The 27,494-nt window shown below is 35.2% G+C and overlaps 1 protein-coding gene across 1 annotated transcript; it reads right to left on the bottom strand.

Annotated features, from left to right (window-relative positions):
- Positions 1-446: 446 nt before the first annotated feature.
- On the bottom strand, positions 447-18,309 carry TYRP1 (tyrosinase related protein 1). Its single transcript, NM_001194966.1, has 7 exons — positions 17,880-18,309; positions 16,452-16,774; positions 13,731-13,935; positions 9,171-9,338; positions 6,845-7,024; positions 2,183-2,329; positions 447-1,312 (listed from the first exon to the last, which is right to left on the bottom strand). Exons 1-7 carry the CDS (start codon positions 18,262-18,264, stop codon positions 1,107-1,109), a joined length of 1,614 nt encoding a protein of 537 aa, NP_001181895.1. The 5' UTR covers positions 18,265-18,309; the 3' UTR covers positions 447-1,106.
- Between the last annotated feature and the right edge of the window lie 9,185 nt (positions 18,310-27,494).

Genomic DNA, 27,494 nt, shown 5'->3' with positions numbered 1-27,494 from the left:
TAATTGTAGAGCACCGTATTGTGTGTTCTCCACCATTGTGGCTTACTTGTGAACCTCTAAGATATTGGAAGAGGAACTAACTGGGAGGTGAAATGTGTAAGTTAATGTGTAGTTCCTTTTTCAGTGAATTAAGAGGTAGAACATAGTGGCTAACAGAAGCAGTATCAACTGTCTTTTAGACAAAGTGAAGTTTTCACCACTCCAAAATGTGATAAAGATCATGATTTTGTCACGACTTTGAACCTTAGACTGAAACATATGCTGATGCTCAAAGGGAAATTCTAGTTTGAAAAAGTCAATTGGGATCCCATTTATAGCGACACATCATTGATTTTAACTAATAAATGTGGCTTCCTATGTATCTGTTGTTCAGTGTCAATGAACAGAAATATATTCACATTTTAACATTGTAGAAATTCCTACTCATGTATTTCAATCAGAGATTTACTATCATGATTTTTTATTTATACATAAACAAAGCACAACAGTTTATTTACATTGTCATATAGTTGACCTTTAAAACATGCCAAAAATCTTCACACTCTCTGCTTAAATACCATGGAGTTAGTGCAAACTACCATTTTTTAAAAAAATCTCTACCTTCATGACCATTTTCAGAAAAACTGCCAATTTTTAAATATTTGGGGTCTTCTCTAAGATAACTAAGCTGCTTCTCAGCTTTTCTTACCATGTGTTCAGGAAGCTACTTTCTTAGATTCAGGGTTGGAGTTAGGGCATGTGCCCGGTATTTTGCAGTTCAGGGACCTCTCCAGAGGGTTAGGATTTAGGGTCAGAGTTACAGATCAGGGTTAGGATGTGTGCCTACAACCTACCATTTTATTTTATTTTTTAATGTTTCAAGTTTTTATTTAAATTCTAATTAATGTACAACCTACCATTTTAAATAGAGTTGAAAAATAGAACCAATTAACAATTGTGACTCTCCCTAGCTATAGAAAATAATATTTAGAGTTTTAATTCTAATATGTGCATGCATCAGGAAGAAAGTAATGGAAGGAAAGAAAATACAGTAAGAAATTTAATCTATTATTTTTCAACCAGGTGGTTTTATGATACTAATGCATAAGAGAATTGGTCATTTGTTATTAGACCATAGATTGATTAGGATTCTGCATTTTTTCATAGTCGTCAGCATAGTGTTGATACTGATCAGTGAGAAGAGGTTGATTCGCTTCATCCATGTTGCTTCTGGCACGAATCAGGCAAGAAGCACCCGCAAAAATGACTGCAACCAGTACTAAAGCAGCAACTACCGCTATGGTAACAATCTCAGGAATACTAAGATTCCGACCTATTGGAGGAATAAAAGGAGAACAACAACAACAACAACAACAACAAAAAAAAAAACCAGTAAAATAGTTGCCACCCAAAATCAGATATCTTGAATTTAGGCATTTTACCAAATTCTTCATATGTAATTTTTATTGGCCAGCATTGCTGATGATAGCCTGTCATCTTAAAGGCACTTTCTAATTTCTCATTATAAGTGGACCCTATTGGGATAGTTATTATTAATTCCATTTTAAAGGTTGAGAAAATGATGCTGTAGAGTGAGTCATTTGAGGTCACTTGGTTAGTAGGCACTAGAGTTGGTTTCGAAGACCAAGTCTTTCAAAATCCATGTGCTGTGCTCTTCCACTACAACTTACTGCCTTTGTTGAGAAGAGATTGGAAATGAAGCAAGAAATTTTCAATTTCAAAATCTAAGAAAAAGTAATACAGAGTATCTCACTCCATTTTTTTTTTTCAGAATAAAGATAAGGAGGCACCATTATATAGTAGAAAAATTGGGGCATATTACATGGGCATAAGCTCAAAATTCATCCTCTCTGCCTACTAGAAATGTGATCTTCGACAATTACCCTATCTAAGGTAATCATGGCTGGCCCTTCTTCCTTATTTGTAAAATGAAGATTACAATACTTACTTCACAGGGTTGCAGGGATTAAATGATAGTGCGCTATAAAATCAACTTAACTCCAGGTCAGAGTGGGCTCTGAACAAATGTTAAATTCAATCTCTTTATCCCAAAATAAATATCCAAATAAAACCTTTTAAATATAAGTAGAAAATATAGGCTGTAGAATATTGTGATTACCTTAAAAGTCAATAAATTTGTTTTTGGAAAATTCCACAGTAAAGGTACATTTTCAATACTCACTTGGCCATTGAACTTCGTAAGTATATCCCAGATTGTCTGGAGCAGTAACAAACATTTCTACATTGGTAACTGGAGGCCAGAATGGTACCATATTGTATTGTCTATTATGCCCAATAGGGGCATTTTCCAATGGAAATGTGGATACATCTAAAATATGGCAAAGACATCTTGTTAATAGACATGATAAAGTTAGTATTAATAGATTATTATGTTCTGAAGGTGATCCGAAATATTCTAGAATAACATAAAAATGTTCTTTTATATTTTAAACTGAATAAAGACATAAAAATAGTTTCACTACTGAAGAACAGGGAATTGCATTAAACAAAGTTCAAATGCTTTGAATACAGCACTAACATAACATCCAATAGATCAAGAAAGTTTGAAAGCAGGGAAGTTTTAGTATTTTATCATCTATGGTGATCATTAATTGTTCTATTTTTAAATTACAGAAACTTATTTGAAAAAATTAATTAAACTTATTTTTCAAAGCTAAAAAAAGATGGACCTGCAGTTTGTTGTAGCTTCATTTAAAATTTAAATATGAGAGGTCCTGTGGAAGTTTGTCCTTGAATATGTCCTGTGGAAGTTTGTCCTTGAATATGAACATATTTGTATAGTATTCTTCACTTTTCTCTTTTATCTTCAGAGATAAAAATATTAACTTAGTCCCAGATTTTACTCTATTAGAAAAAAACACTTAAAATTTTAAATCAACGTCCTGGAATATTATTTACTTCCTGCCACCTCTCCTCTTTCTACTTAAATACAAGTTACAGGCATTTATATTATTAGTGAGTTTCTGCCAGCAGGGATAAAAGGAGTGGTATGTTCCTTGTGGCAAAAGATTGTTCTTTTTTGTTGTTGTTCTAATTTACATTGATACAACTAAACCAGATGGGATATCTCAAAACCAGAGTTGGAAGGGGACTTGGGCAGGACATGAGTGGGAATATATTTAGAAGAGTGGGATATATGAGAAATTAGATTTTCTGTTTGCAAATAATATATTACTTGAAGAGTCACTGTGATCCTGGAAAGCACAGAAGAATATTCTAGCACCTACCTTGAAAAACAATTGATCATAGAAATGGCATATAGCGTTTACTTTTTTGTAACTTTTAATTTACTGTGCATTAATGCTAATTAAATATTTATCTATTTAAATCTGCTGAGCTCTTACCAATGCCAGACACTGGTCTAGGCATGGAGGTGATGGCACTAAACAAAATAGACAAAATGCCTGTCTTCAAGGGACTCACAATTTTGTGTTTTATTGTTAATTATTTACTAAAGTTAGATATTTAAGTTAATGATTTAGATAACTCTGACTTTCCATTTCACCTTTTTATGAAATCCTGACTTGATCAACCTCAACCCAATTCAGCATCAGCTGTGTGATAGTTATACCCATTAAAATGAATGGAGGAATAATCATAAAAATAACACACAATAACAGTGAGATTGTCATAAAATTTGCCTATACAAGACCCTGTAGCGACTCCCCCTCTCACAGGTTCATCCAGCATCCCTCAGGATCTCCCCCTGTTGTCCCTCTGACCTTATTTTCCACCATTTTCTCTCCACTATGCACCGGCCACTGTGGGCTCCTTTGTTCATCGAGGGATGATCTTCTTCCATGTATTTACATAGTACTCCATAAAGCCTTTCCTGATTTTCTATTTCTACAGACTTTCCCCCAACAGATTATATATTTATTTACATATTTTTACTGTCATTTCTACTGACAACTAGGTGAGTCCCAGGAGGGAAAATATTTTTGTGTATTTTATATGCTACTGTATTTCTGGTACCTAAAAGACTATGTAGGGAATTGTAGGTGCTCAAATACTTTTTTTTTCCAGCTTTACTGACGTACAATTGACAAAAAAAAAAAATTGTATGTATTTAAGATGTATGACATGATGATTTCCAAATGGTCAAGAGGTATGGGAAAACTATTGAATATCACTAATCATTAGAAAATGCAGATTAGAACCATAATGATAGATCACACGTTTTATGATGGCGATTATCAATAAGAGAAGAGATAGCAAGTGATGGCAAGAGTATGGAGAGATGGGAGCCATTGTGCACTGTTGGTGGGAATTGGCGCAGCTCCTGTGGAAACAGAATGGAAGTTCCTCAAGAAATTAAAAATAGAACTACCATATGATCCAGCAATGCCACTTCTGGGGGTTTATCTAAAAGATATAAAATTAGTATCTCAAAGAGATATCTGCACCCATGTTCACTGCAGCATTATTCACGATAGTCAGGATATGGAATCAGATAATAATTGTGAAAGGATTTGAGTGTGTGTGTAATTACTTCATTTTTCAAAAGGCATAATAGTAGTGATTGGTCTGGAAAATGTATAAGCTGCTTCTTCTGAAAAACTCACTGAACTTCTGGAGTACTATATTTAAAACTTAATTCACATGATTTTCATTAAAAAAAGAATCGAACTAAGTGTGCACATGGATACAAAATGTTAGTGAATAAAAATTAACATATTAAATAAAATTTGGATGCTCTATATTATACTACCGCATGTCTAATGAGAGGATTCTTTAACAGACATTGTCCTGTGGATGACTATAATTTCTCTTCAGCTGTAAAATATAATTCTTATTCCAATCTGACCTTAGTAATCTTATAATATTAGGATTTTTGAAGAGTTCTCACTATTTATAAAAACCGTTTAATACATTTTGAAAAAATAATTCCATCCTCCACTCAGACTTATTTTCAACAAAGACTTCTGCCATATGGAGAGTCTTAGAAATTTTTCCAATCTTTTTATTTTCGCTCTAACATAGTTGTTCTATCTGATTGTTTTTCAAGGGACATTTGGAGGTACATGGAATGTTTAAGCAGGAGGCTAATTGTCAGTGTTTAGTGTTCATGAATTTGTAGGTGTTAACATTGGCTTGTCCTATAATTTTATGGCCATATTTGTCAGAAATATGTTTCAGGTTCCGTATTTTTTGCTTATGGTAACTTCCCCTTCACTACTAGGCAAATAATTGAGAGACCATATGCTATTTATAGCACAATCAAAGGGAGCAGGTAGAAAATAAGAAGCAAAGGTGTTTATCTGGTTCATCAATGACCTTTAACAAATTGTTATGAATGTGAAATAATGATCTTTTCAATCAAGATATATTTTCATGGTTGAAAGAAAGCTCCCCTTGAGGTTTGTGAGAGAAACCAAGATTCTCGACTTCCTCTCTTAAATTTAAGTCTTAAATAAGAAAAACTTACTAACAGCAATGGCATTGTGAATGGCTGAATAACTATGGCCTGTATATTGTCTGGTTCCCAGAAGTGTATGTCCAACGAAAGTTTTTGTTCATTCCTAAACCTATTAACTCCAGTAGGCTTGTTAGTGTCATAAAAGCAGTATAGCTAAATATATGTAAAATGATAATTGTGATTGTGAAAAGAGAGGGATGTTGTTTTATATTAAACATATGAATGCTTAGGAAAGATTTGTTGAAGATGAATGCCTAAGATATTGGGAAAGAATTAAGAGTGAGCAATATGGTTGTAAAGATAAGGTGGGCATTATGAAAATCCAAAATAATACTGCACTCATGGCATCTCAAGGGTGGTTAATTTCTAGTTTCACTTTGAAAAAATAGACATTGTAACTTGTAGATAATTCATTATGGTTGTAGCTATGTATCTAAATACATATGAAAAAACGTGGCACTCCAATCAGTGAATTCATAGCAGATTGATGAGTGAATATTTATATGTAAGTTATTTGTTTCTTCACTGATTTTCTGATGGAACATATGATTTTGACCAACACATTAGTTAATAGTCCTAATCAGGTTAAATTAGAGGCTTCTACTGTACATACACATACACAAACACACACACACTTAAAGAAATAAGAGACTAACTGAATTGGATAGGCAAATCTATAGATAATTAATCCCCAACATTATATTTATGTGTATGATGAAGTAAAGGCGCAGAAGCCAAAATTTAGAATAGTTTTGAAACATGAAAATGCATGATGTTTAACCAATAGAAGCACTTTCATTGTTTGAAAAGTAATGTGAGCCTCTTAGCTGAGTAGAAGTGAAGAGAAAGTGGCCTTTTAAATGATATTTTAAAAATGCATTAAATGAAATTGAAAGATTTTCTATGCTGTGATTAAAAAAAACCATTAACTAATCAAATTGAACAAAATTTCCATTTGTAAGAGGCCAGAAGTAATAGAAATCAGGACTGGATTGTGAGTATAATTTTTTGTCTTTTAAGTATCAAAGAAGAGCTCAGTAAGATTTTCTTACTCACAATGAAAATGTTCCCAAAAAAAAAGTAGTGCAGATGTTCATTAGAAGATACAGGGAAGAAAAAATTGGGAAGCATGATAATTATCTTTTCATACTAAAAATAAAAAGGGATTATGTGCCTCGTCCAGGTGAATGCTAATAAATAGCATCTGACAACCATTGTAAGAGATGTTTTGTCTGCATTTTCAAAGTAGTTTGGGATATTTGGAAACAGCTAGATATCATAGCTCTTTTATCCTTATTTTGTAGTGTAGTGTAGATGTGTCAAGTGCTTACTCTGTAGTAAGCACTATACCACCTAAACAGTCTCCTTGCTGAGCCTGCAAAAAAGAATATGAAAACGTCTCACCAGCCTTATATCTCCTCAGCCATTCATCAAAAACTGCATCAGTGAAAGTATGTAGGAGAACAAAAATAGGATCATTTGGGGATAAATGGGTTTGTCCCCCTGTTCCATTCAGAAATAGATGAGCCAAATTGTGAAGGCTTCGAATAGCAGGGTCATACTTTCCTGTGGGATCACTGTAACCTAGATATAAAAATAGGGGTGAGAATAGTAAAAATCATCACCAATATCTTGCTTCTCAAATCAGCAGCAGTGATTACATTGGGAAACAATTTTTCCTAAGCTTGTCAGGCCAATTTTTACCTTAGTATAATAGCATTGCTTCTTTGTACCTATGGTTGGTGACATTTCTTGCTATAACCAGAGCTAGGTTAGCTTTAAGCTAGTGGCATGACATTCTAAATGTAGCCTCTAGGTTAAAAATAATGACCTGCAAAGGATACCAGTCAAAATACATAGAACACTCTATTTTGACAAGGCAAGCATTGGTTTAGTGGAAATAAAGACAATGGAAATCTTGAGCTTCTACTATAAACTGCTGACGCAATTGGGAGAACATCTCTCTGATTGTCCTGAAATTAAATTGCCAGATATGGCTTCAGTTTTCTACCTTATTCCTTTTGACTGTCAGCATGTTTACTTTTGGAAAGTTACCTTATTTTTGTGGAAACGTCACAATTTCTCAGAGCATTATTATCATCTCAGTACTAGTTTTAAATATCTGGAAAAACTTTTTGTCGAACCATTTATATAACTTTTGATAATTAGCTATATTCTCTATATATAATGTATTTCCCATATTCTATATGATACATATATGATATTCCCACCCAATATGTGCATTTCCCATATTACATGTATTCTATGCATTTCTCATGTTATATATTCTCCATATTATATATTTTCCATACACATTTTCATAGTATATATATCATGTATATACATTGGGCAGAAGGGGAGGATAGATCGCAAAAAATAGAGGGTCTATGATGTGGGATGGAGTGATAAGTGTTCCTGTTTGGATTTAAGAATCAGAGGTGGGAGAGCAGGGAAAGTTTACATATTATAAAATAAAATTAGAATTTAAAATATATTAACCCATTTGTATAATTATGCTTACTCATTGATTTAGTCATGTTTCATACATTTATTCCATTATTATTTTTTATTTATAACCTGTTTAAAGGTTGCTTGCAATGTACATAGCATGCTGGTAGGCACTGGTTCTTTCATACATTCTGTCAGGAAATCAGTATAACTTGTCTTTTGATTGGGTTTCAATAAGATGCAATTTGCACATTCTTTTAGAAATTAGTGCTTGTGGCCTTAGTTTATATATACCAGTTTAGTCAAAACATAGTGATTATTTATTGAATAATCTCCAAATCAGTACATTCATATTTAGTTATTAGAATTAACATAAAGATAGAAGAGAATGGTATACAGTTTTGATGACAAAAGGGGAGAGAATTGAAAATAATGATTAGATTTACATATAGAGTATCTCAGATCATGGAGACAGAGAGATCAATTCCCATTCTTTTTCTGGGGGAGGAATCTGATATGTTTAACGCTATATTTAATGTGAATTTTAACAATAAAAGGTTTATAATACATTAAATGTGATTCTGTTGTTTTAAAACCTTAAATACATATCAATAATGATTTAGAGATATCAAAGTTTATAGTATAAAGAGACCAGACATAGAAAATTTGGATTTGTAATTGTGCTCTATTCCTGAGTTTCTTGGGATCTTCATTTTAGCTCTTTGGTCTTTAGTTTCCTCAGCTTTAAAATACTATGAATTAAATAAGGAAATCAAATTAAATATCATTACATGCTAATTTGAATTTTAATAGACCTTTTAAAAAAGTTACAGGACAATACAAACTTAAGTGAAATATATGCCCCAACCAGGCTTTATTGGCTGTCAACTAAATGTTTAGAATTTTTTGTTATTTTTTAAGAAAGATTTTTTATAAACTGTCAAATACTTGAATATTATTTGACTCTACTAGAATTTGCTATAGCTATATGCATACTGATCAGCCAAACAGATTTGAGTTCAAATACTTTTTAGGTATTTAAGAGATTGAAGAATAATTTCTAAGCACTTCTCCTCTATGATAATTAAAAAGAGTTTCACGGTCTGACACTTTTCTTTAAGAAGTTCTTTCTCGAGCAGAGAATTGTGACTACATCATAACTGGAGGCAGCATTCATGTAAATTCACAGGATCTATATGGTTTTTCAAAGATTTTTCAAAGAGATCTGAATGTGAATAGTTCAGTTAACTGTGAATTCAAAGCACTGATTTCTTTTACTTACCTTCCACTGTGTTTCGGAAACTGTTAGTAGAATTGGAGTAAAAAGGAGGTGTGTCAAATAAACCAACTTCCAAGCACTGAGCGACATCCTGTGGTTCAGGAAGACGTTGCACCATTGGTCTAGCCACATTTCCAGCTGGATTTCTCCTAATTGGCCCACCCTCAGTACCTGGGAAAAGGATGGGATATGTAAATATTTATAGGATACTTAGAGATCTGATCTTTGCCCTTTAATTTTTACACATAGCAAGAACATTGAAATACAGGTTTTCCTTGGTAGAAGACAAAATGTATAAAATGCATACTTAGGGGCATTACAGTGAGAAAATTTCTGCTCCCATTTCTGGGAGCAAAGTTAGACGTGTGATTTGTAAAATCATTGGAAGAAAAAAATGATCACAGTAACAGATAGAGGTCCTGGTATTTATTTAATCAATGTATATTTCTGTAATGAGACTATATTAACATAAAAATTCCTTGGAAAATTGAATTTCACCAAAATAACCTCGTAAACCTAAATTCCACACAGAAATCTATATTTCACATATATGTGAAATTTTGTACTCAAATGCTGTTTGTTTCAAGTCTTCAGAGAAATGCAGAAAAACAATCTAAGATCTCTTTGGTAGGTGGTCTACATTTCAATTGATCCATATTTTACAGCAATTAATGTAAGAAATAATTAAATTTTTTAAAAGGCAGTAAAACAAGCAGGCAAACAAAGCTGTAATATTAGAAGTAATAGGATAGATATCTTAAGGAAGCCTCGGAGGGAGGGATGGAAAGAAAGAGAGGGGAAGAGACAGACAGGAAGGGAGAGAGGGAGACAGAGACAGAGAGACAGAGATAGATTGAGAGATATTATCAATCCCTTCCAGTTGGATGACTCCAGAAGGGTGTCATTAAGGAAAGGAGATTTGCAAAGAGCCCTGAAGGACTGAGGAGAATTCTCAGGTGAAATAGGAGAAATGTTACAAGTCAAACATTTTAGGCAGAGGTAATAATAAGAGATGATAAGCTTTCTCCTATCTATAAAATAAGCTCCATCAGAACAAGAACTCTGTTCTGGCTCAACAGTACATCCCTTAATCTTGGCACAGTGCCTGGCATACAATAGATGCTAAATTGTAGTTTGGAGCCTGTTGATGTATGGAAAGATCACATTTGCTCTAAAGGGCCTATTTGGGAACTAGGTTGCCTGGAGTACAGGGCAATGTAAGGTGGGAACATTGAATATTCACCATATTGTGCAGAAATAAAGAGCAGTATGAGAAAGTTATATTTAATTCAATAGTAAATGAAGAGAAGTCTAATGTAGGTGGGAGGAGAGTAGATTGGTTAGGAGCATTTTGCATTTGTCTGTTCCAGTGGTCTCCAGAGAAGTATGTGTGTGTTCTAAGAGTAACAGTAGATGCAGAATAATCCACTGGGTTGGGAGAGGTGACATTACAATCTCAACTTGCATTCATTTTACCTCACTCATAAAGCTTCCTATATTGTAATGTTTATAATGAACATAATGATTAGTACCTGATGAATTAGCATAGTAAATTTATTTACATAATATAAAAATAAAAACATGCCAATATTGAGATTGGAAAGTAGATGAACTTTTGTAGGTTATACATTATTATTAAGACTTTCAGAGACCACTGTCTAAAATTATCAATTCAAGCTTATGAGTTAGAGATTATTATTTGGGAGCTCTCAATAAATTCCAGTACAAATTATAGATTGCAAGAATTTTTAAAACACTACATTCTAATTTGCCCTTGTATAGTTTCATAGTGGAGAATTCCAATAGTAAAGGAACTAGTTTAAATCAGTTTAATTTAACCCAGGGCCATTTAGATTTGTTTGCACATGGACAACCTCTGCCAGCCAATGCACTAAAAACATCATATGGTTTGGAGTCCTATGGAGTTTTTGTGCAGTAAGGAATGAAAAGTTCTGAGTGTCTGAAGGAGAAAATAGATGGTAATACTGTGTAGAAAGAACAATATTTTTCATGTGATGAATCAAAGATGATGTTTTACTGGCTGGAAGAGGCTTAGGAGTCAATAAATCACTCTTTCGAAGTACCAGGTTTGGCGCATTAATGGAACATTGGAGAGAAATCATGCAACAAGCACATGAAATCACAGGCATGAAAGATGCAAGGAAGATTTGCTCTAAAAATGCACATGCATAGCCGTCCCATAAAAGATGATCAACAAAACCACAGGAATGGATCATTTCATCCAAGAATAACAATACAGAAAAGAAAGAATCCCTAGGAGAATTAAATAAGATAACGTATTAAAGCATTTGGCACCATATCAGATACATAGTATGTGTTGAATAAACTATTAGTTTCCTTTTATCTTTCACAAGCCTAATAAATAAAATGCTTGGTATCTTGAACTAAGGTAAGGAGTAATCTTCAAATTTGTCTCACTTAAAATACATAATCTTCAATTTTTCATGAAACTACGTATCCTGTTATGAGACTTACACTAATTGACAAAAAAACTGTGATAAAAGCTTCTCTCCTAAGCTATAATTTTATTTACTCATTTTAAATGTGCTATAGTTTGGTATCCAATCATCTGTATGATACAAAAATGTCTGGAAAAAATTCCCAGGCCAAAATACAATAGCCTCTTCAGAAAGAGGTTAATGTTTTGGTATCTAAAGATATATTGATTCTCAATTTCATTTCAAGGTGGGATCACTCATTCATTATGCCAGACAAATAAAAAAATGTATTCTAAGTTTTAAACTTCTACAGAAAAAATTTCATATACTGTCACTTCCCTTATTTCTATACACAGCTAAATCATCTAATGGTGAAAAAAATCTACTGATTTTTTTCTATTTAGAATATTCTCTTTTTAAGAATATCCCTTTTTTTAAAGATTTTATTTATTTATGGGAGAGAGAGAGAGAGAGAGAGAGAGAGAGAGAGAGGCAGAGACAAGCAGAGGGAGAAGCAGGCTCCATGCAGGGAGCCTGATGCGGGACTTGATCCTGGGTCTCCAGGATCACGCCCTGGGTTGAAGTCATCACTAAACCTCTGAGCCACCTGGGCTGCCCAAGAATATCCTTTTTTAAGTTTATAAAGGAATTTAATATTTTAAGCTTAAAAAATATGTAAAAGGTACTATGAAGATAAATAAAATGAATTTCCATAAATCTAGTTTTTGCATGGAAGGACAAGTTTAAAATAACCAAGCATGCCTGAAGAAAAATAAGATGAGATAGGGAGACTCTAATAATTAAGACTTTGTGTGAGTACCACAGAGATTAGTAATGTGATCCAAAGAAGAGAATGGCACACTCAGGAACAGATCTGCATGCTGCAGAAACTTGACCTGAGGCAGAAGTGGCATTTAAATGACTGGAGAAAGGATGCTAGCTAGGACAGCTGGTTAAGCATTCTCTTTATGTGCTCGCTTTGAGAGAAGTGGAAGTAGCTGGCAGACCTTTTATGTGCAGTATCTTTCTTTTCTCTTTTCTTTTCTTCTTTCTTTTCTTTTCTTCTTTTCTTTTCTTTTCTTTCTTTTCTTTCTTTCTTTCTTTCTTTCTTTCTTTCTTTCTTTCTTTCTTTCTCTTTCTTTCTTTCTTTCTTTCTTTCTTTCTTTCTTTCTTTCTTTCTTTCTTTCTTTCTTTCTTTTTCTTTTTTTAAAAAATATTTTATTTATTTATCCATGAGAGGCACAGAGAGAGAGAGAGAGACAGACAGACGGACAGACAGACAGAGACAAAGACACAGGCAGAGGGAGAAGCAGGCTCCATGCAGGGAGCCCGACGTGGGACTGGATCCCGGGGCTCCAGGATCACGCCCTGGGCTGAAGGCGGCGCTAAACCGCTGGGCCACTGGCGCTGCCCTCTTTCTTTCTTTTTTAAAGATTTGTGTGAGAGAGAAAGAATGTGTGAGTAGAGGGAGGGGCAGAGAGAGAGAGAGAGAGAGAGAGAGAGAATCTCAAGCTGACTCCCCCTGAGCAAGGAGCCCTATGTGGAGCTCCATCCCATGGCCCTGAGATCATGACCTGAGCTGAAATCAAGAGTCAGGCGCTTACCCTACTGAACCACCCAGGCGCCTCAGTGTCTTCCTTTTCTTAAAGATGTCCCTCATATCACCTTCTGGTTTTGACCCTCTAGACCAGAATTTTACTCTTTGGGCACTTTCAATCTTTCTGTGTATTTCAGATTTCCCAGGGAAACAATTTTCTATGAAATTCCAACACAAGACACATGACTACTAAGTAGTGCTGAGTGTGCTAGGAAGATAAATTTTATATAATCATACATTTCCAAAATAAAAGAGTGAGCAGTGCACTGACCAAATTGCTCAAGAAAAGCAGTGTAAAAAATGTATAGAGACTTTCTGTTCTCCCTGGAACCTTAGAGAATGCCTTGAATAGCTCCTGTGTTCAATGAATATACCTGTATATTGATTCTCTATAGCAAAAGTAGATTTTATTCTGCAGTCCTTAGTAGAATGAAGGGCCTTCAGGCAGCACATTTAATCCTTTATTTAATAGGGAACTCTGAATCCTGGATGTCATTTGGAACTTACTATTGCAAAGGGTTCCCAGGGTATCATAATCCTCCAAGGATTCGCAGACCACTCGCCATTGAGAAAAGACAGAGTTCAGGCTTATAAGAGTGGAATCAAAGTTGCTTCTTGATCCCATCAGGTCATCAGTGCAAATGTCACAGACATTCTTCCCAGTTGCAAAATTCCAGTAGGGGAGGGAGAATGAAGGATCCTGCAACATTTCCTAGATCACAGAAATTCTTGTTAGCATTCTCGGCTTTTGTTTAAAATTCTCCCTCTTTGGTGTCTGAGGAGCCAGAGGAATTAAATGCCTTATTTAACAAAGCTTCTAATATACTACAAGGAGTCATTGAGGCACTAGAAAGACTGGAATTCAACTCATTATAGAGAAGTTTCTGAAAATGGTTTCTTTGGAGGGAAAAAAGTCTTCCTTTTTCTTTAAGCAGGTAATTACATCTCTCTTGGTTATGCCAAAAAATATTAATAATAACTTCCACTCCTTGACATTTTACCTCCTTTTGTTTTCACATCTTTAATTCAAGCATCACTACATCTGGGTCTGGAGCCACATCTAGCCTTTAAATATATTATGTAGAGCAACACTTTTTGCTTGGTTTCTGGCTTTCAAAATTTAATTTAAATGACCTTAGGTCTTTAGATTATGGTTTTTAAAGGGTTTTTTGTTTGTTTTTATGTGGGTTAGCAAGGATAGAGGAAGAAGCCTGTGGATTAGAGTGAGGCAAACCTCAGTGGTGCATTACAGTTTTTCCAAGCACCAGTTATACAGATTTGACTTTTCATAGGTTACACAGCCTCTCTCACACTTACCTTATCTGCCTGGGCACTGAAGGTGTTTTACTTAAAGACCCCTGCCTCAGAATCTAAACTGTTAAGACTTGGATTTCTGCTTGAACCTAATACTGTCAGGAAATATTAAGTGGAAGCAAAATATTTTCTTTGTGCATACTGTTCTTTAGACCAGGGACCAGTTTTCCCTTCAGAGCTGACCTCAACAATTTTAAAAGTACTGGACTCAAGATCACATGCTCATTTTATTGAGTTCCCTAAAACCACATTTATTGTATTTGTTCTCATTCCTTTAGGTCTTTGGAGAGTTACGTTTAGAGTGTGGGATTTAAATGTAGAGAGTGCCATTGTTTTATCTCACCTCCAAAGCATTTAGTACATTTCTGCTTTTTTTACTTTCAACCCTTTCTAGGAAGCATTTCCTTGTCCTCAGGGTATTTTAGAGGACCAAAAGCTTTCCAAGGCATCCTTGGTTATTGATCTCCAGGGGTTTAGAGTCCTTGTTAGAAGCCATTGTTCTGGTTCACAAAAATTAGTGACAGCTTCCAAGGGATCATTAAGAGTCAGTTTGTGGTTCAGAACTGACATTTGGGAGCTGGAACATATTCATGTGGCATTTCAACTGTGCATTACATTTAAACTGTAATTTGTTGGATCCCTTGTGCTGTTGGGTTTTAAAAATGTAAGTCATAGAGGTTGAAGTTTACACAGGCAAAATCGAAGCTTTTAGATACTTTCCACCTGCCCTTTCATTTTGGCATGCCCATGGGAAAATGACTTGAAGGCATGGAGATCTGGAGTTGATTACAAATGACAGATTTATCTACTTATAATCTACTAAATGTCTTACTTGTAATCAGAACTATAAAATATGCAGTTCAGAGTATCAGATGAATTAATTTAATCACTCTCAACTTGCATATATTTGGACTACTTTCATACCAATATTTTATTCTGTATTTTAGTGTATTAATTCTCTCTCTTCTAACCATTTATTTTCTTGTGATAATGCTGAACACAAGCATACTGTGAGTCAATAGATGAATCTAAATACCTTTTATGCCCTCAGATGTTTTTGGATTAATTTTTAGATTTTAATTTGAGGAAAGGAATACATTTCACCTAGAAAATGAAATCTATTTGTGGATTTCCTAGTTAAGATCTAATAATGTAAAATTTCATTTGGAAATACCAGTAGTTTTCTCAAGAAAAAGCAGTTGGTAAAAGAAACAAGAAAGTATCAGTATTAACATGAGGTTACAATGTGGTTTGAGCTTCTCTGCTTAAAAATAAGCAGGAAATACTTGTTTGGGGTGAGGTTCACTTTATGCCAAAAAAATTGATGCTGTCTGATTGATGAGATGTTTTTAGTTGGTTTCTTCTACAGGCTTTGAGGTGGATTTCAAGGAAAATATGACAATATAAATGGAAAGGATATTTTTCTATAATTTCAACCTTGTAATATTAGAATCATCAGCCGTCATGCTGGGGTATATATATGGGAGTTGGTAGACTGAGAAGTGTATGCACACTTGTCTCATCCAAACCAGGAGGAGGGGGTATTAGTTTACTTTTGAGAAGGAAGACATAGCAAATGAGACTCTTTATTTGCAAGTTCTACGAAGATCATTTTTTCAATCACAGAACTGTAGACTATGTCCAACACTTTAAATCACACCTCCAAATGTCTCAGCTGGCTCCCTCATCATCAATACTACTTTCTTTTCCCTTCACAAAGATAACGATTAATTAATGAGTAAGTAAATCAGTACAGGGAGAAACCTCACAGAATGTCAAAGGCAGATTAATAACATGAAATTGCTTTGCCATTACATGTTCATTCAGGTTGTTCCGAACCCAGTGAATTAAGATGACTTACAAACAAGCCACATGTCTGAAAAGGACCCGCAAATTGAAATGTTTCACACATACCTGCATGTCTCTCTCCAACTGCAGTAGGTGGTATCTGTGCCATGTGAGAAAAGCTGGTCCTTCATGAGAGAAATCCACCTCACCAAAGCTTTCCTGTCCTGGCCCAAGGAAAGTCTTTTTGACTGAGTAATAGTGTGTCCAAACAAAGTAGTTATAAATGGAAATGTTCTCAAACTGTGGTGTGTTGCCATCTGGCCCAAATATTTCTTCTGATCTCCTGGTTGCAATGACAAACTGAGGGTGAATTGTGCGCTTTGCCATATCCAAGGCCTGGACAAAGTGGTTCTTCTCTTCTGTATTCAAGGCCAGGAGGTTTCTCCTGACTTCAAGGGTACAAAATTCAAACATGAAAACATCTGTCTTGTGAGCATAATACTAATACCTTGTCCCATTTACCCACTAATGATAATTCACATGTATGCATTAATCATTTTATACTTTTAAAAACACCCCTTACTAAAATGCCATCTTTAAGACTGCTTTCTTCCCATTCACTCCCATGCCCCCGTACTCTAGGATTTCTGTTAGCTTGCTTTAATCTGATTCTGTGTTCTAGTGTTTATTTCTGCTCACCATTGGTATATTTGGGAAACTGTCTACCTTTTTAAAATCATAAGCTTTGCAAAAACATAGCATAGTGGTTAAGAGCAGAGACTTATTTTATGACTCTGAACACGTTTTTGTAAGTCTCAGTTTTTTATCTGTAAGGCATATATAAAAACAGTATCTGCTTTATGGAGCTATAAAGATTAAAGAGTACATACAAAAAAAATAAAAAAATAAAGAGTACATGCATAAAAAGCAATTATATCAGAGCTAGCCTCATAACAAAGACTCAATAAAAGTCTGCTAGACCCTTGGTCCAATGTTTGGCACATAGGAAAAAAAAAAACAAATATTGCTAGATTTATTACTTAGAGCTTTGTTGTTCACTGCTATTTCGTATGGCACAGGTGGGGCTCATCATGTAAAATGGCTGACCTTGGGTCATCCCCGCGGGCAGTTTCCTTTTGGGTTAGCAAGGGTAGTGGAAGAAGTCATGGGTTAGAGCTAGACTGACCTCAGTGGTGAATTCCAGGTTTTCCAGGTCCCTGCTATAGGGACTAGACCTTTTTGAACCTCAGGACAATGAACATAACTACCTTGAGAAAGGTCTGGTCATAAATACCTAGCACCATTCCTTGAATTGGATGGTTGCTCAGTAAGTGTTTTAGAAGAAAATCACATCACTCAGAAGATCTGAACCTTAACCTTGACTCTTTAAACTGTATAAACTTATTAGCCTCTCCAAGTTTCAGGTTCCTTAACTGAGTTATGGGATTTCCAGGTGTTCTTTCAGCTCCACGGATTTAGGCTCCACTGATTTAGGCTTCTATTAAGAGCATTGAGTCTCAGGAGGAACTCTGTATACATTCATACCCTACTTACCTGTGAGAACCTTCTGATCACAGGCAGCTCCTCTCCATCCTGGACGGCAAGTCCCACAGTTGTGTCCTGAGAAATTGCCATTGCAGTGGCAGGTCCTGTTGAAGAACCGTGTGGGCCAAACCTCCCGATCATCTCTGCCATCATGGGGGTAATGGTGGCTGTGGGGTCTGGAGTCTGCTATCACTGCCTCACACCTCCCCCGCCCTGATGAGAAGCCACAGGGGTCAGTCCCAGGCCCAGACACTGGGGACAGGTCTGGGCAACACACACCATTTCTCAAGGCCTCAACAGTGGCACACTCTCTTGGGAATTGAGCCCAGGTCTGATGGAAAAAAAGCAGGAACAAGAAGATGCTTCCCAGAGAGAGGAGTTTATGAGCTTTCATTCTGCTTTAAGCAAGAGTGAAGAACAAATCTCTGTTCTGCAGCCCTTTGTATAAGGACTGAAGCACATAAATAAAAATCAGGCTGAAAAGGAGAAAAGAAAATGAAGTTATGCGAGTTTTCTTTCTTTCTGTACTGTTATAAACAGGCATGAGCCCTTCCCAACCCCCTTCAAAATGCTTTTCGTATCTGTAAAATGACATTTCCAGCAAATCATAAAAATAGTAATTTACCTTTAAAAAGTTGACATGTATAATACCTACATAATTAAATCTCCTGTCCTAGCATTTAGTTTTCATTTTAAATTTCTATTTATTAAAAAAAAAAACTCATCATAGATGTTTTTTATCAAAAGCATTCATTAGCAGGTCACAGCCATTAATTACATTTAACTATGAAGCTGGAAGAAGAATTGGAAGCAGACTTTCAGCAAGTTAATTTCCGTGACTTAAAGTCTCCCATCCTAATGGAGTTTTGGCGGGAGTCCACCCATTCCCCATAGAGCTTCTCTCCAGTACCTTACACTCCGGAGGGGATTCTCTGATGAGCCCCTCTTAGAGCTGGGTGTTTTATATTTGCTTCTCCCCTGATGTCAGAGCTGTTAATTGCATGTGGGTTTCTGCTTGATAACTAATCCCAAATCTGCCCACCCCAACTGGGAGGGGCTGGTCCTCTTCCCCCCACCCTTTACTAATCCCCTTTCACTCCAGTGAGTTTTTTCTGCCCTTTAAGTACTTGGTTAGCACATGATTCCCTTTCCCACTGATTTTCTTGTGATGCTTAAAGTTTTAAGAAAAGGTCAGAGGCACTAATTTGGAATACCAGTCAGGGAAACTAGAGAGCTTTTGTTTTCATTGTAGAGATTTAGGTTTTTTCCCCTTTGATTTTGTATTTTTAGAGGATGAAATAATATTACTTACCTTTTCTTCGTGACACAAGAACTAAACTACTACTTGTATCTGATGGTAGCTTTTGATTGTGTTTGGTCTTGAAAATAGATGCTGCCATTTTTATTGTAGTTGTAGTAGAAATAGAGATTAATTGTAGTAGAAAATATAGAGAATAACTGTAATAGAAAAGTCAGCAGATACAATTACACCAAATCACATGGCAATGCCTTTCATGATGCCTATTGGTGTTGACAGTTGGATACTCCAGCTCCTTTCCCTCCATTCCAGTAGTGTCCATCTTTGTTGCAGAGCATCACAGGATCACCGCTACTTCTGTTATTTAGGAGATGACCACTGAACGGCTCCTTTCCTGCTTTCCTTGCAAGCAGCCTCAAGCCAATGGCACTAATTTTAAATTTAAAAAACGTTGTGGTAATTTTAAAGGCTTCATTCAAGCATTAGACAATGTCTCAAGGTTTCATATGCACTCAGGGCAAACTTAATTGTGAAAAATAATGTATATTTAGGTAGCCTTTTGGTTATTTTGATTTTTCAATCTGACTTCTTACTAGATCAACGTAGATTATCATTTTTCTCTCCTGAATAAAGGTGATAGTAATGTACCATTAAAGATTTCACAGTTTTGACAAAGGAGCTGAAGTCACGTATGGTAACATTAGGAGAACTGAGTGATGGATATATGGAAACTCTGTGTATTATCTGTGTAATTTTTCTGTATATCTAAAATTATTACAAAAACACTGTGTTTATTTTAAAAACTAGGTAATCTATTCATATGTATTCACATATATATTCATGTGTGCAAATATAAGTATACCACAGTGTGTCACATTATGTTGAAAGAAAAAAATAGTGAGGCTTTGCCCATTACACCTCCTTGTTATATAATTCCTACAGTTACCTCAGGATACCCTGAATGCAGTGTGATACACAATAGGCATAATGTGAGGGCATCAGTATCAAATCACATACTATTAATTAAATATAAGAATAAATATAAAATAATGTTTTGATCTTTTCTTTCTGGACCGCTCTAGGAGATTGTGAGAATCCCACCCTGGAGATTACTACTAAGGATGATCTCATCCCGTCATGTGGAATTCTCTTATTAGCTGGTGAATCCCAAGTTAGGAGCTCTAATAGCACTCCCTCCCCAGAGGTCCTGACTTATATATCCAACTGCCTGCTTGCTACATCCATGTAGATGCCTAAGAGATTCACTGATATTTATAAAATGTGTTCCTCTATCTTTTGCATCTCAGTAAATGGAATCACTGTTCATCCTGTTGCTTTGGGAAAAAACCAACACACAGAAGTCATTGTTTTTCTCTTCTTTGTTTCATGCAACCTACATTTATTAATGGGACTAATGGAGTCTAACTTGAAGCCATTGTTAGCTCCTACCTGCCCTGTGGCAACCAATTTATCTCTTCACCTTCCATGCTTAACCACACAGGAGTCTAATCTCAACACAGTATTTTATTCTCCACTTAGTAGCCTGAGAGGACTTTAATTGTTAATACCTGGTTACCACTGCTCTCCATAAAAAACCCGTCAATGGCTTCCAAACGCATGTAGAATAAAATCCAAATGCTTACAGGAGCCTACATGATCTGGCCCCTCCTATCTCTGGCAACCTCCTGCCATCCTCACTGTTCCGTCTTTGTTCAACAGCAAGCTGATTACCCCCTCTGCCGTGTCCCCAGGTCTTTGTATGACCTGCCATTTCACTTCATTCAATGCTCTGTCCCAATGTTAACCTCTTCAGAGAGGCCTTGTCTGACAACCCCACCTGCCAGTTCCTAACCCCATCATTCATACTTCCTTTTGAAGACTTACTTTTCATAGTACCAAACACTGCCTATAATTTTTATTTTGTATTAAATTTTTCACCGTCTCTCTCACTCATCAGGAGGCAAGTTTTTTGTCTTTATTTTTTAATATTGACCTGAGATATCTTTAGAGAGTCATATAATCACTTTTGTTTTTAAACAAAGTAGGACTAGATATCTGATTTATTTACTCCCAACCTAGTGATACATTTTCATTCCCACTAAAAGGGATAGACACAATCTACCTCCAGTATTTTTATTACTTGCTATTAATGCACATCTATTATTTCCTAAATATTATATATACACCATTTTATGTAACATTATGTACATTTTATGTTATACATTACATGTTATACATTAATATATTATTATTTAAAAATATTATTAAAATATTACTTTTATTCCTCTTTTGCAGATGAAGATACAGAAACTTATGGAGATTAAAAATTCTTTAAAAAGCATGTAGTTTTTAAGTGGCAGTTTCAGGTTTGCAAGTGAACTTCATTTGGTTCCAAATCTAAATGTTTGTGCTTTCCAAGTACTAAAAAAAAAAAAGGCTAGAGAATGGAAAAAGTGCTGTACTTTTGAGTCAGAAGATATACCAGATGTACCTCAGTAAACAAGTGCATTTATTTCCTTGAGTCTCAGTCCCTCATCTGTAAGTTATATGTAACAAAGAGATATTGTTGGGGCAAATAAGCTGCAGACAATCAATACTACTTTAAGTACAAGAATCAAAGGAAGACATCTTAAAGTAAATGAAAAATGAAATACTGAAATTAATATCTTATAACTTAGTAGACTGGAATACATTTTACAGTGTCTTCATTATTACTAAATATCCAGTCAATGTTATGAATAGTCCTGTGGAGCAAGAATCTCAGCCACTGAAGAAAGGAAAAGCTGAAATGGCAGTATCTATTAATTGCGAAAACCTGGAAGTAGGTGACAAGAACTACATTTTACGACATGTGGTGCCATCATTTCTTAGCTTACTGGTGTTTTCTAAAGCTAGTGCAAAGTGTGAAAAGAAAAAAATGTACTTACATCTTTCTTCTTTGAACACTGTAGAGTGGTTAAAGTCCAGCAAAGTTATTCATAGCATAGGTCAGAAATGAATGTTAAAATATATGTTCAATACTCCTTGGCCTACTACAGAAATTATTGCCAAGATTTCTTTAGTGGAAATTAAGTTTTACATGGTAATTTTTTAAAGAATGAGGCTGTTCAGAAATACACAGATTAGCAGCATAAGAAGACTTGTCAGGAATCACCTTTGGTGTGTGTTATATATGCTCATAGCTGATGTGAAAATCGCATCTCAGGAAGAAGGACTGATCCTTACTTCCTGTTTTTTCCTCTCAAGTCTTATGAATGTCATTTATAAAAGAAGTTATCAGAAAGATAAATGATAAGGACCAGGAATTGAGCTTAAATTGAGGAGAAAAAAGTTTTAGGAGCATCTTAATTTTCTCATAAAAATTGCTAATGAATATTAATATCTTTCATGATCATTTGTGGCAAATGATACTGAATATATTCATTGTCCAATTGGATTACATATTATTAAATTATGTGCTTACTTATACTAAGCTTCGATTAATGGCTGGAATTCCAAAGGCATTAAGGCAACTCAAAGTCGTCTGTTAGGTCGGTCATGTGCTTTTACCTCATGGAGAAGCTTAAATTCAGTGAAAGCAAAGGGGAAGAATGTTAGACCTGTGTTTTTGTGTCATTAAGCAGAGTTTCAGCCAAACACATTATTTCTATTTTAGGGCAGAGTATTTGAAGTTGAGGTCTCATAGAGAATGGTCTTTGACAAAACCTGCTATTAATTTCTTATTTGAATTTTCAAACCTTTACACAATATTGCAAATACTGTTATAGGACAGTTAATAATAATTTGACTTCTGTCTAGTGAAATTCTTTCTTGCTAAGGAAATTTTTAAAATTTAAAGTATTTATTTTGCTGATGGTTTATATTTGTCTTGTTTCAGCCAATGATACTGTAGGATTTCCCTACAGAAAAATATTTCTAAATACATGTGTGTTAGGCATCCAAGACAGAATAATCAGAGATACTTATGTTGGACTCCCATTGCTTTTGTAGTTAAAATTATTGTGCTGGGTTGACTGGGTGGCTCAGCAGCTGAGCGCCTGCCTTCGGCCCAGGACATGATCCTGGAGTCCTGGGATCGAGTCCGGCGTGGGGCTCCCTGCATGGAGCCTGCTTCTCCCTCTGCCTATGTCTCTGCCTCTCTCTCTGTGTCTCTCATGAATAAATAAATAAAAATCTTTTAAAAAATTATTGTGCTTATTTCTGAACATTATGTCTGCACTATAATATTGGTAAAATATAAAGTCTCTGTTATCTTGACATTTCTAAACCTATCTCTGTGGTCATCATTATAGTCGTTTTCATCTTATTTAACACTTACTGTGTGCAAGAGACTGAACCAGGGCTGATGCTTTGAAAATTATGGGTAATATGGCTCTTATAGTCAAAGTGCTTATAAAATAGTTAAATGTTACTTCTTAACCATATTTTGAATTTATGTAGGAAAGAGAAAAATATTAAGCTTATATAATCTATATCAATAATGTTGATAGTTTCTGTTTTAACTTTTATTACAATATTCATAATATAAAGTAAGGTAATAGTGATAAATTTTACTAGTAAAAAATTATTTAAGAAGGTACATAGTTAAAAAGATGTCAATGTATACATAATGAATATTAAGCCATTTTTTCTTGCTCACTACTTCAAAAGTCTAATGTATATATTATAATTTTAATTTATATATAGAGTATTATTTGTAATAGTTGCACATGTAGATGCCTATTATATGATAGCTATATATAATATATAGTAAATAGTAAATACAGTATGTAATATATAATATGTATGTGTATACATATGTATATGTATGCATATGTGTGTATGTATGTGTATATATATAATTTGTGGAAGTGACTGCTCTGGAAATTAGTCTCTGTGTTTAATTTAATGCACATATAAAATGGACATTGAAGCTTTTTCTGAGGTATACCTTGCATGAGAGATTCCTATAACGTTGAGCTATATGCCAAGGAAGAAGAGGAAATATACATAGCTAGTCGTCTCTATTTCACTGACCAACCATTAAGTATTTTAAGGCTTCTAAATAGCCAGCATAATAATTACAAATATCAATGTATTAATGTTGCAGTTGGAAGATTCATAGTTTTGAGATGTAGATTTCATTAGTGATTCCTTGTTTCACTTGATCCTTTTTTCTTTGACCATTGCTTATACTGCTCTTTAGAAATCCTCTGACAGAATTTCTAAATAGATGGATATATCTCATGGATAAAATTCTTATATACCAGTCAATGTCTCAACCATAAAAGAAAAGTAGGAGCTGGCCCTCTTCCTCAGTGAATGTACATCTGGCTGAGAGAATTATGATCCCCAAAAGATGCTTGCTAAAATGCCTGATAGTACACAAGAAATGGAAATTTGGCAAAGGGTAAGATCATTATGGATTGATGCATGATCAGTGTTCTCTTTCAAGGCAGAGTCTGAAGGAAACAGTATTGATGCTTGGGGGTTGATTGTAGTGCTGGTCTGGCGCCAAGATAATATTCTGGGCTTATGTTGCTGTTAGTACAAAGGAATGGCTATCACATACTTGTAAGATCATTAAAAATTCGGTAGCTACATTACTGCTTCTGTGATAATTGTCTTCATTGAAGAAGAAGCCCAGGTGGAGGTGAGGAACTCACTGACCCAAAAGACAAATAGATGTTGAGTAAAAAAATGTGAAATTCAAACCCTGGCCTAGTCTGTGAAGTTGGGAGGAATTCTGTGGGCTAGAAAAACCAGGGACATTTTCAGCTGTGAGAAATCAATTATCATTTCTTAGTAATCCTATACCAAATAGGAAGCTAAACAGGATGAGACTTCTCAGGGGTGGCAAAATCACTTTCCCGTTTCAGAGCACTTCTGGTCCCCATTCACAAATAATGCCATGACAAGCGTTAAAAGATGTACAAAAAGTTGTGGCTGTTCTCTTTGGAACATTGACCAGACTGCTGCATTGATTTTTAGAAGTATCTTCACTAAAGTGCAATAAAATGAGTGCTACCAGAAATTAAATACTGCTAACCAAAGGAGATGCTCTGAGTTTTAGATTAAGCTCCTCTTTCTTACTGCCTATTTGAATGACCAATTGATAATTTTATTATTTAAGCAGAGCTTTAATAGAAACTGCCCTTACTGCTAAAGGACATGGGATAATTCTGAGGCCAGAAAAAAAGATTAGCTTTGGGAATTGTCAGAGAGGGAGCAACTCAAAACTTACTGATTAAGTGGAGAAGTAGTATATTCAAGAGCAGGTAATGATGGGAGGAACTTGGAGAGAGAAATTCACTGCCTTTAAGGACAGGTTTTTTTTACGGTCTATAGGCCAAAACACAGCCCTCCTTTGAAAAAAAAGTCATTGAAATCCTATAAGAGGTTAAAATTTCTTAAAAAAGCCATTCCCTTAAAAGTTAAACTTTGAAATATGCAGATGCAGAAGTGAGGCTGTAGAAAGGTTTTATCATAATCAGTGTCAAATTTACTCAGAAAATAGGATGAAATTCCATATGCAGTAATGAATTGAAGAAGATCAAACTAGCTTATCTGCATTTCAAATAATTTTTTCATTGAAATAACATCATAATTTTCCTATTTATAGAATAGGAAAATGAAACATTAAAAAGTTAAAATTAGGGGATTCAGAGATAAATTAAAAGCATTGTCAACATCAAGGGACTTGTATGCTTGTGTGACTACTGATATTGTTTCTTATAAGTAGTTTTGATATGTTTTGAAGGGTTATCAGTCTTCCCTTTCTCCCTTTACACACCCAAACACAGACACAAACACACCCCCACACACTTAGACACATACCTTCCTTATCCTAAAACTTGTATGGTCTGAGGGGATTTTGGTAATGTAAATCAAATTTAGATAAGAAAGCAGTTTTGGGGGTTGGTTTTGTTTTTTCTAAGAAGTTTGAAAAAAAAAGTTTGAACTAACTTTGGTGAATGGTCACATTCAAGATACTCCTTGAATTTTTAGATAACCTTCGAGATGTCAGGCAATGGTGGAGGATTCCCATACCCTTTCTACTTCTTCCCCAGAGCCAAAATTTACCTTCTTTTCCCTCCATATTCCCTCTGATAATCCACCAACCACTGGACCTCAGAAGTTACACCACAAGGGGAGAGAATGAAGAAGTTGGCCACGCTAGTGTGCTGGGGGCCAGGTAGTGGGTGGCAGGGGAGGGGTGCTCAGAGTTCTGAAGGTGACCTTGGGCGACTAAGTCAGGAGGGTATGCTGAGGAATATTTTTTTTTTTTAAGATTTTATTTATTTATTCATGAGAGACAGAGAGAGAGAGAGGCAGAAACACAGGCAAAGGAAGAAGCAGGCTCCATGCAGGGAGCCCCACGCAGGACTTGATCCCGGGACTCCAGGATCATGCCCTGTGCGGAAGGGAGGCGCTAAACTGCTGAGCCACCCAGGGATTCCCTGAGGAACATGTTCTGTACTGGAGAAGGCATTCTGAATTGCTGTCACCTCATGGACTCTGAACGGTTGAGAAACATCCCTTAAATGTAAATTAAGTAGATGGTTAAAATGAATTCTGTCTAAAACTGAGTGGGTTTTATCAGTTAAAGCTTTTATTTGGCTGTGCTCTACCACCCTGCTCTTACAAATTAGAGTCACAGCAGAGTTACTACTGTAAAAGAATTTTCTGCACTTGATTATTCTCCTGGAATGTTCCGTGAGAGAGTGTCTGTAGGGAACAATAGTCTTCAGGCAGAAATGCACACCATAAAGAAAAGTAGAAGAAAACAATGTGTTGATTTTCTTACAGGTCACACTGAGAAAGTGAGGCAGATTGTAGTACACTATTCCTTGTACATGTCATGTCTGTTTATTCACATGTATTGCTTCCAGTATCTAGAAATTCTTGAGATTTATGAAAAGGTTTTGTTAATGTCAGCAGTGTCTTCTTACCTTGTTAAAAACTTGTAAAAATTCCTATGTATGATTCTAAGATAAGTGCTTATGTAGATTTTGTAGGGAAAGGCCCTTTGTTTTTATTAGGAAATGACCTATTAGCAGTGCTTATTTCATATTTTGTATCTTTCAAGGGCTCATTAATTTCCATTGATAGATTTTTATATTATCTGATGTTGTTCCATAACATAACTCTTTGTCTGGGCTGTTGGTAGTGAAGCTATGCCTAGTTTAACCATTCATCATCAACCCTTCGTCTCTGTGGACAGCGGTAAGAGAAAAGCACTCACACTCAAAGAGGACTTATAAAATTGGGGGCACATTTGCAACCCATTTTACATTTAAGCCTCACACAAACTCTATAAGATACATATTCTTACTTATAGAGGTTCATAAAATTGAAATGATTTGCCTGAGTTTGTATACCGTAAG

Source organism: Canis lupus, chromosome 11, assembly GCF_011100685.1.
Source record: "Canis lupus familiaris isolate Mischka breed German Shepherd chromosome 11, alternate assembly UU_Cfam_GSD_1.0, whole genome shotgun sequence".
Classification (NCBI taxonomy): domain Eukaryota; kingdom Metazoa; phylum Chordata; class Mammalia; order Carnivora; family Canidae; genus Canis; species Canis lupus.
The sequence above is the reverse complement of the archived record's forward strand: the minus strand, read 5'-3'. Positions and strand labels throughout refer to the sequence as shown.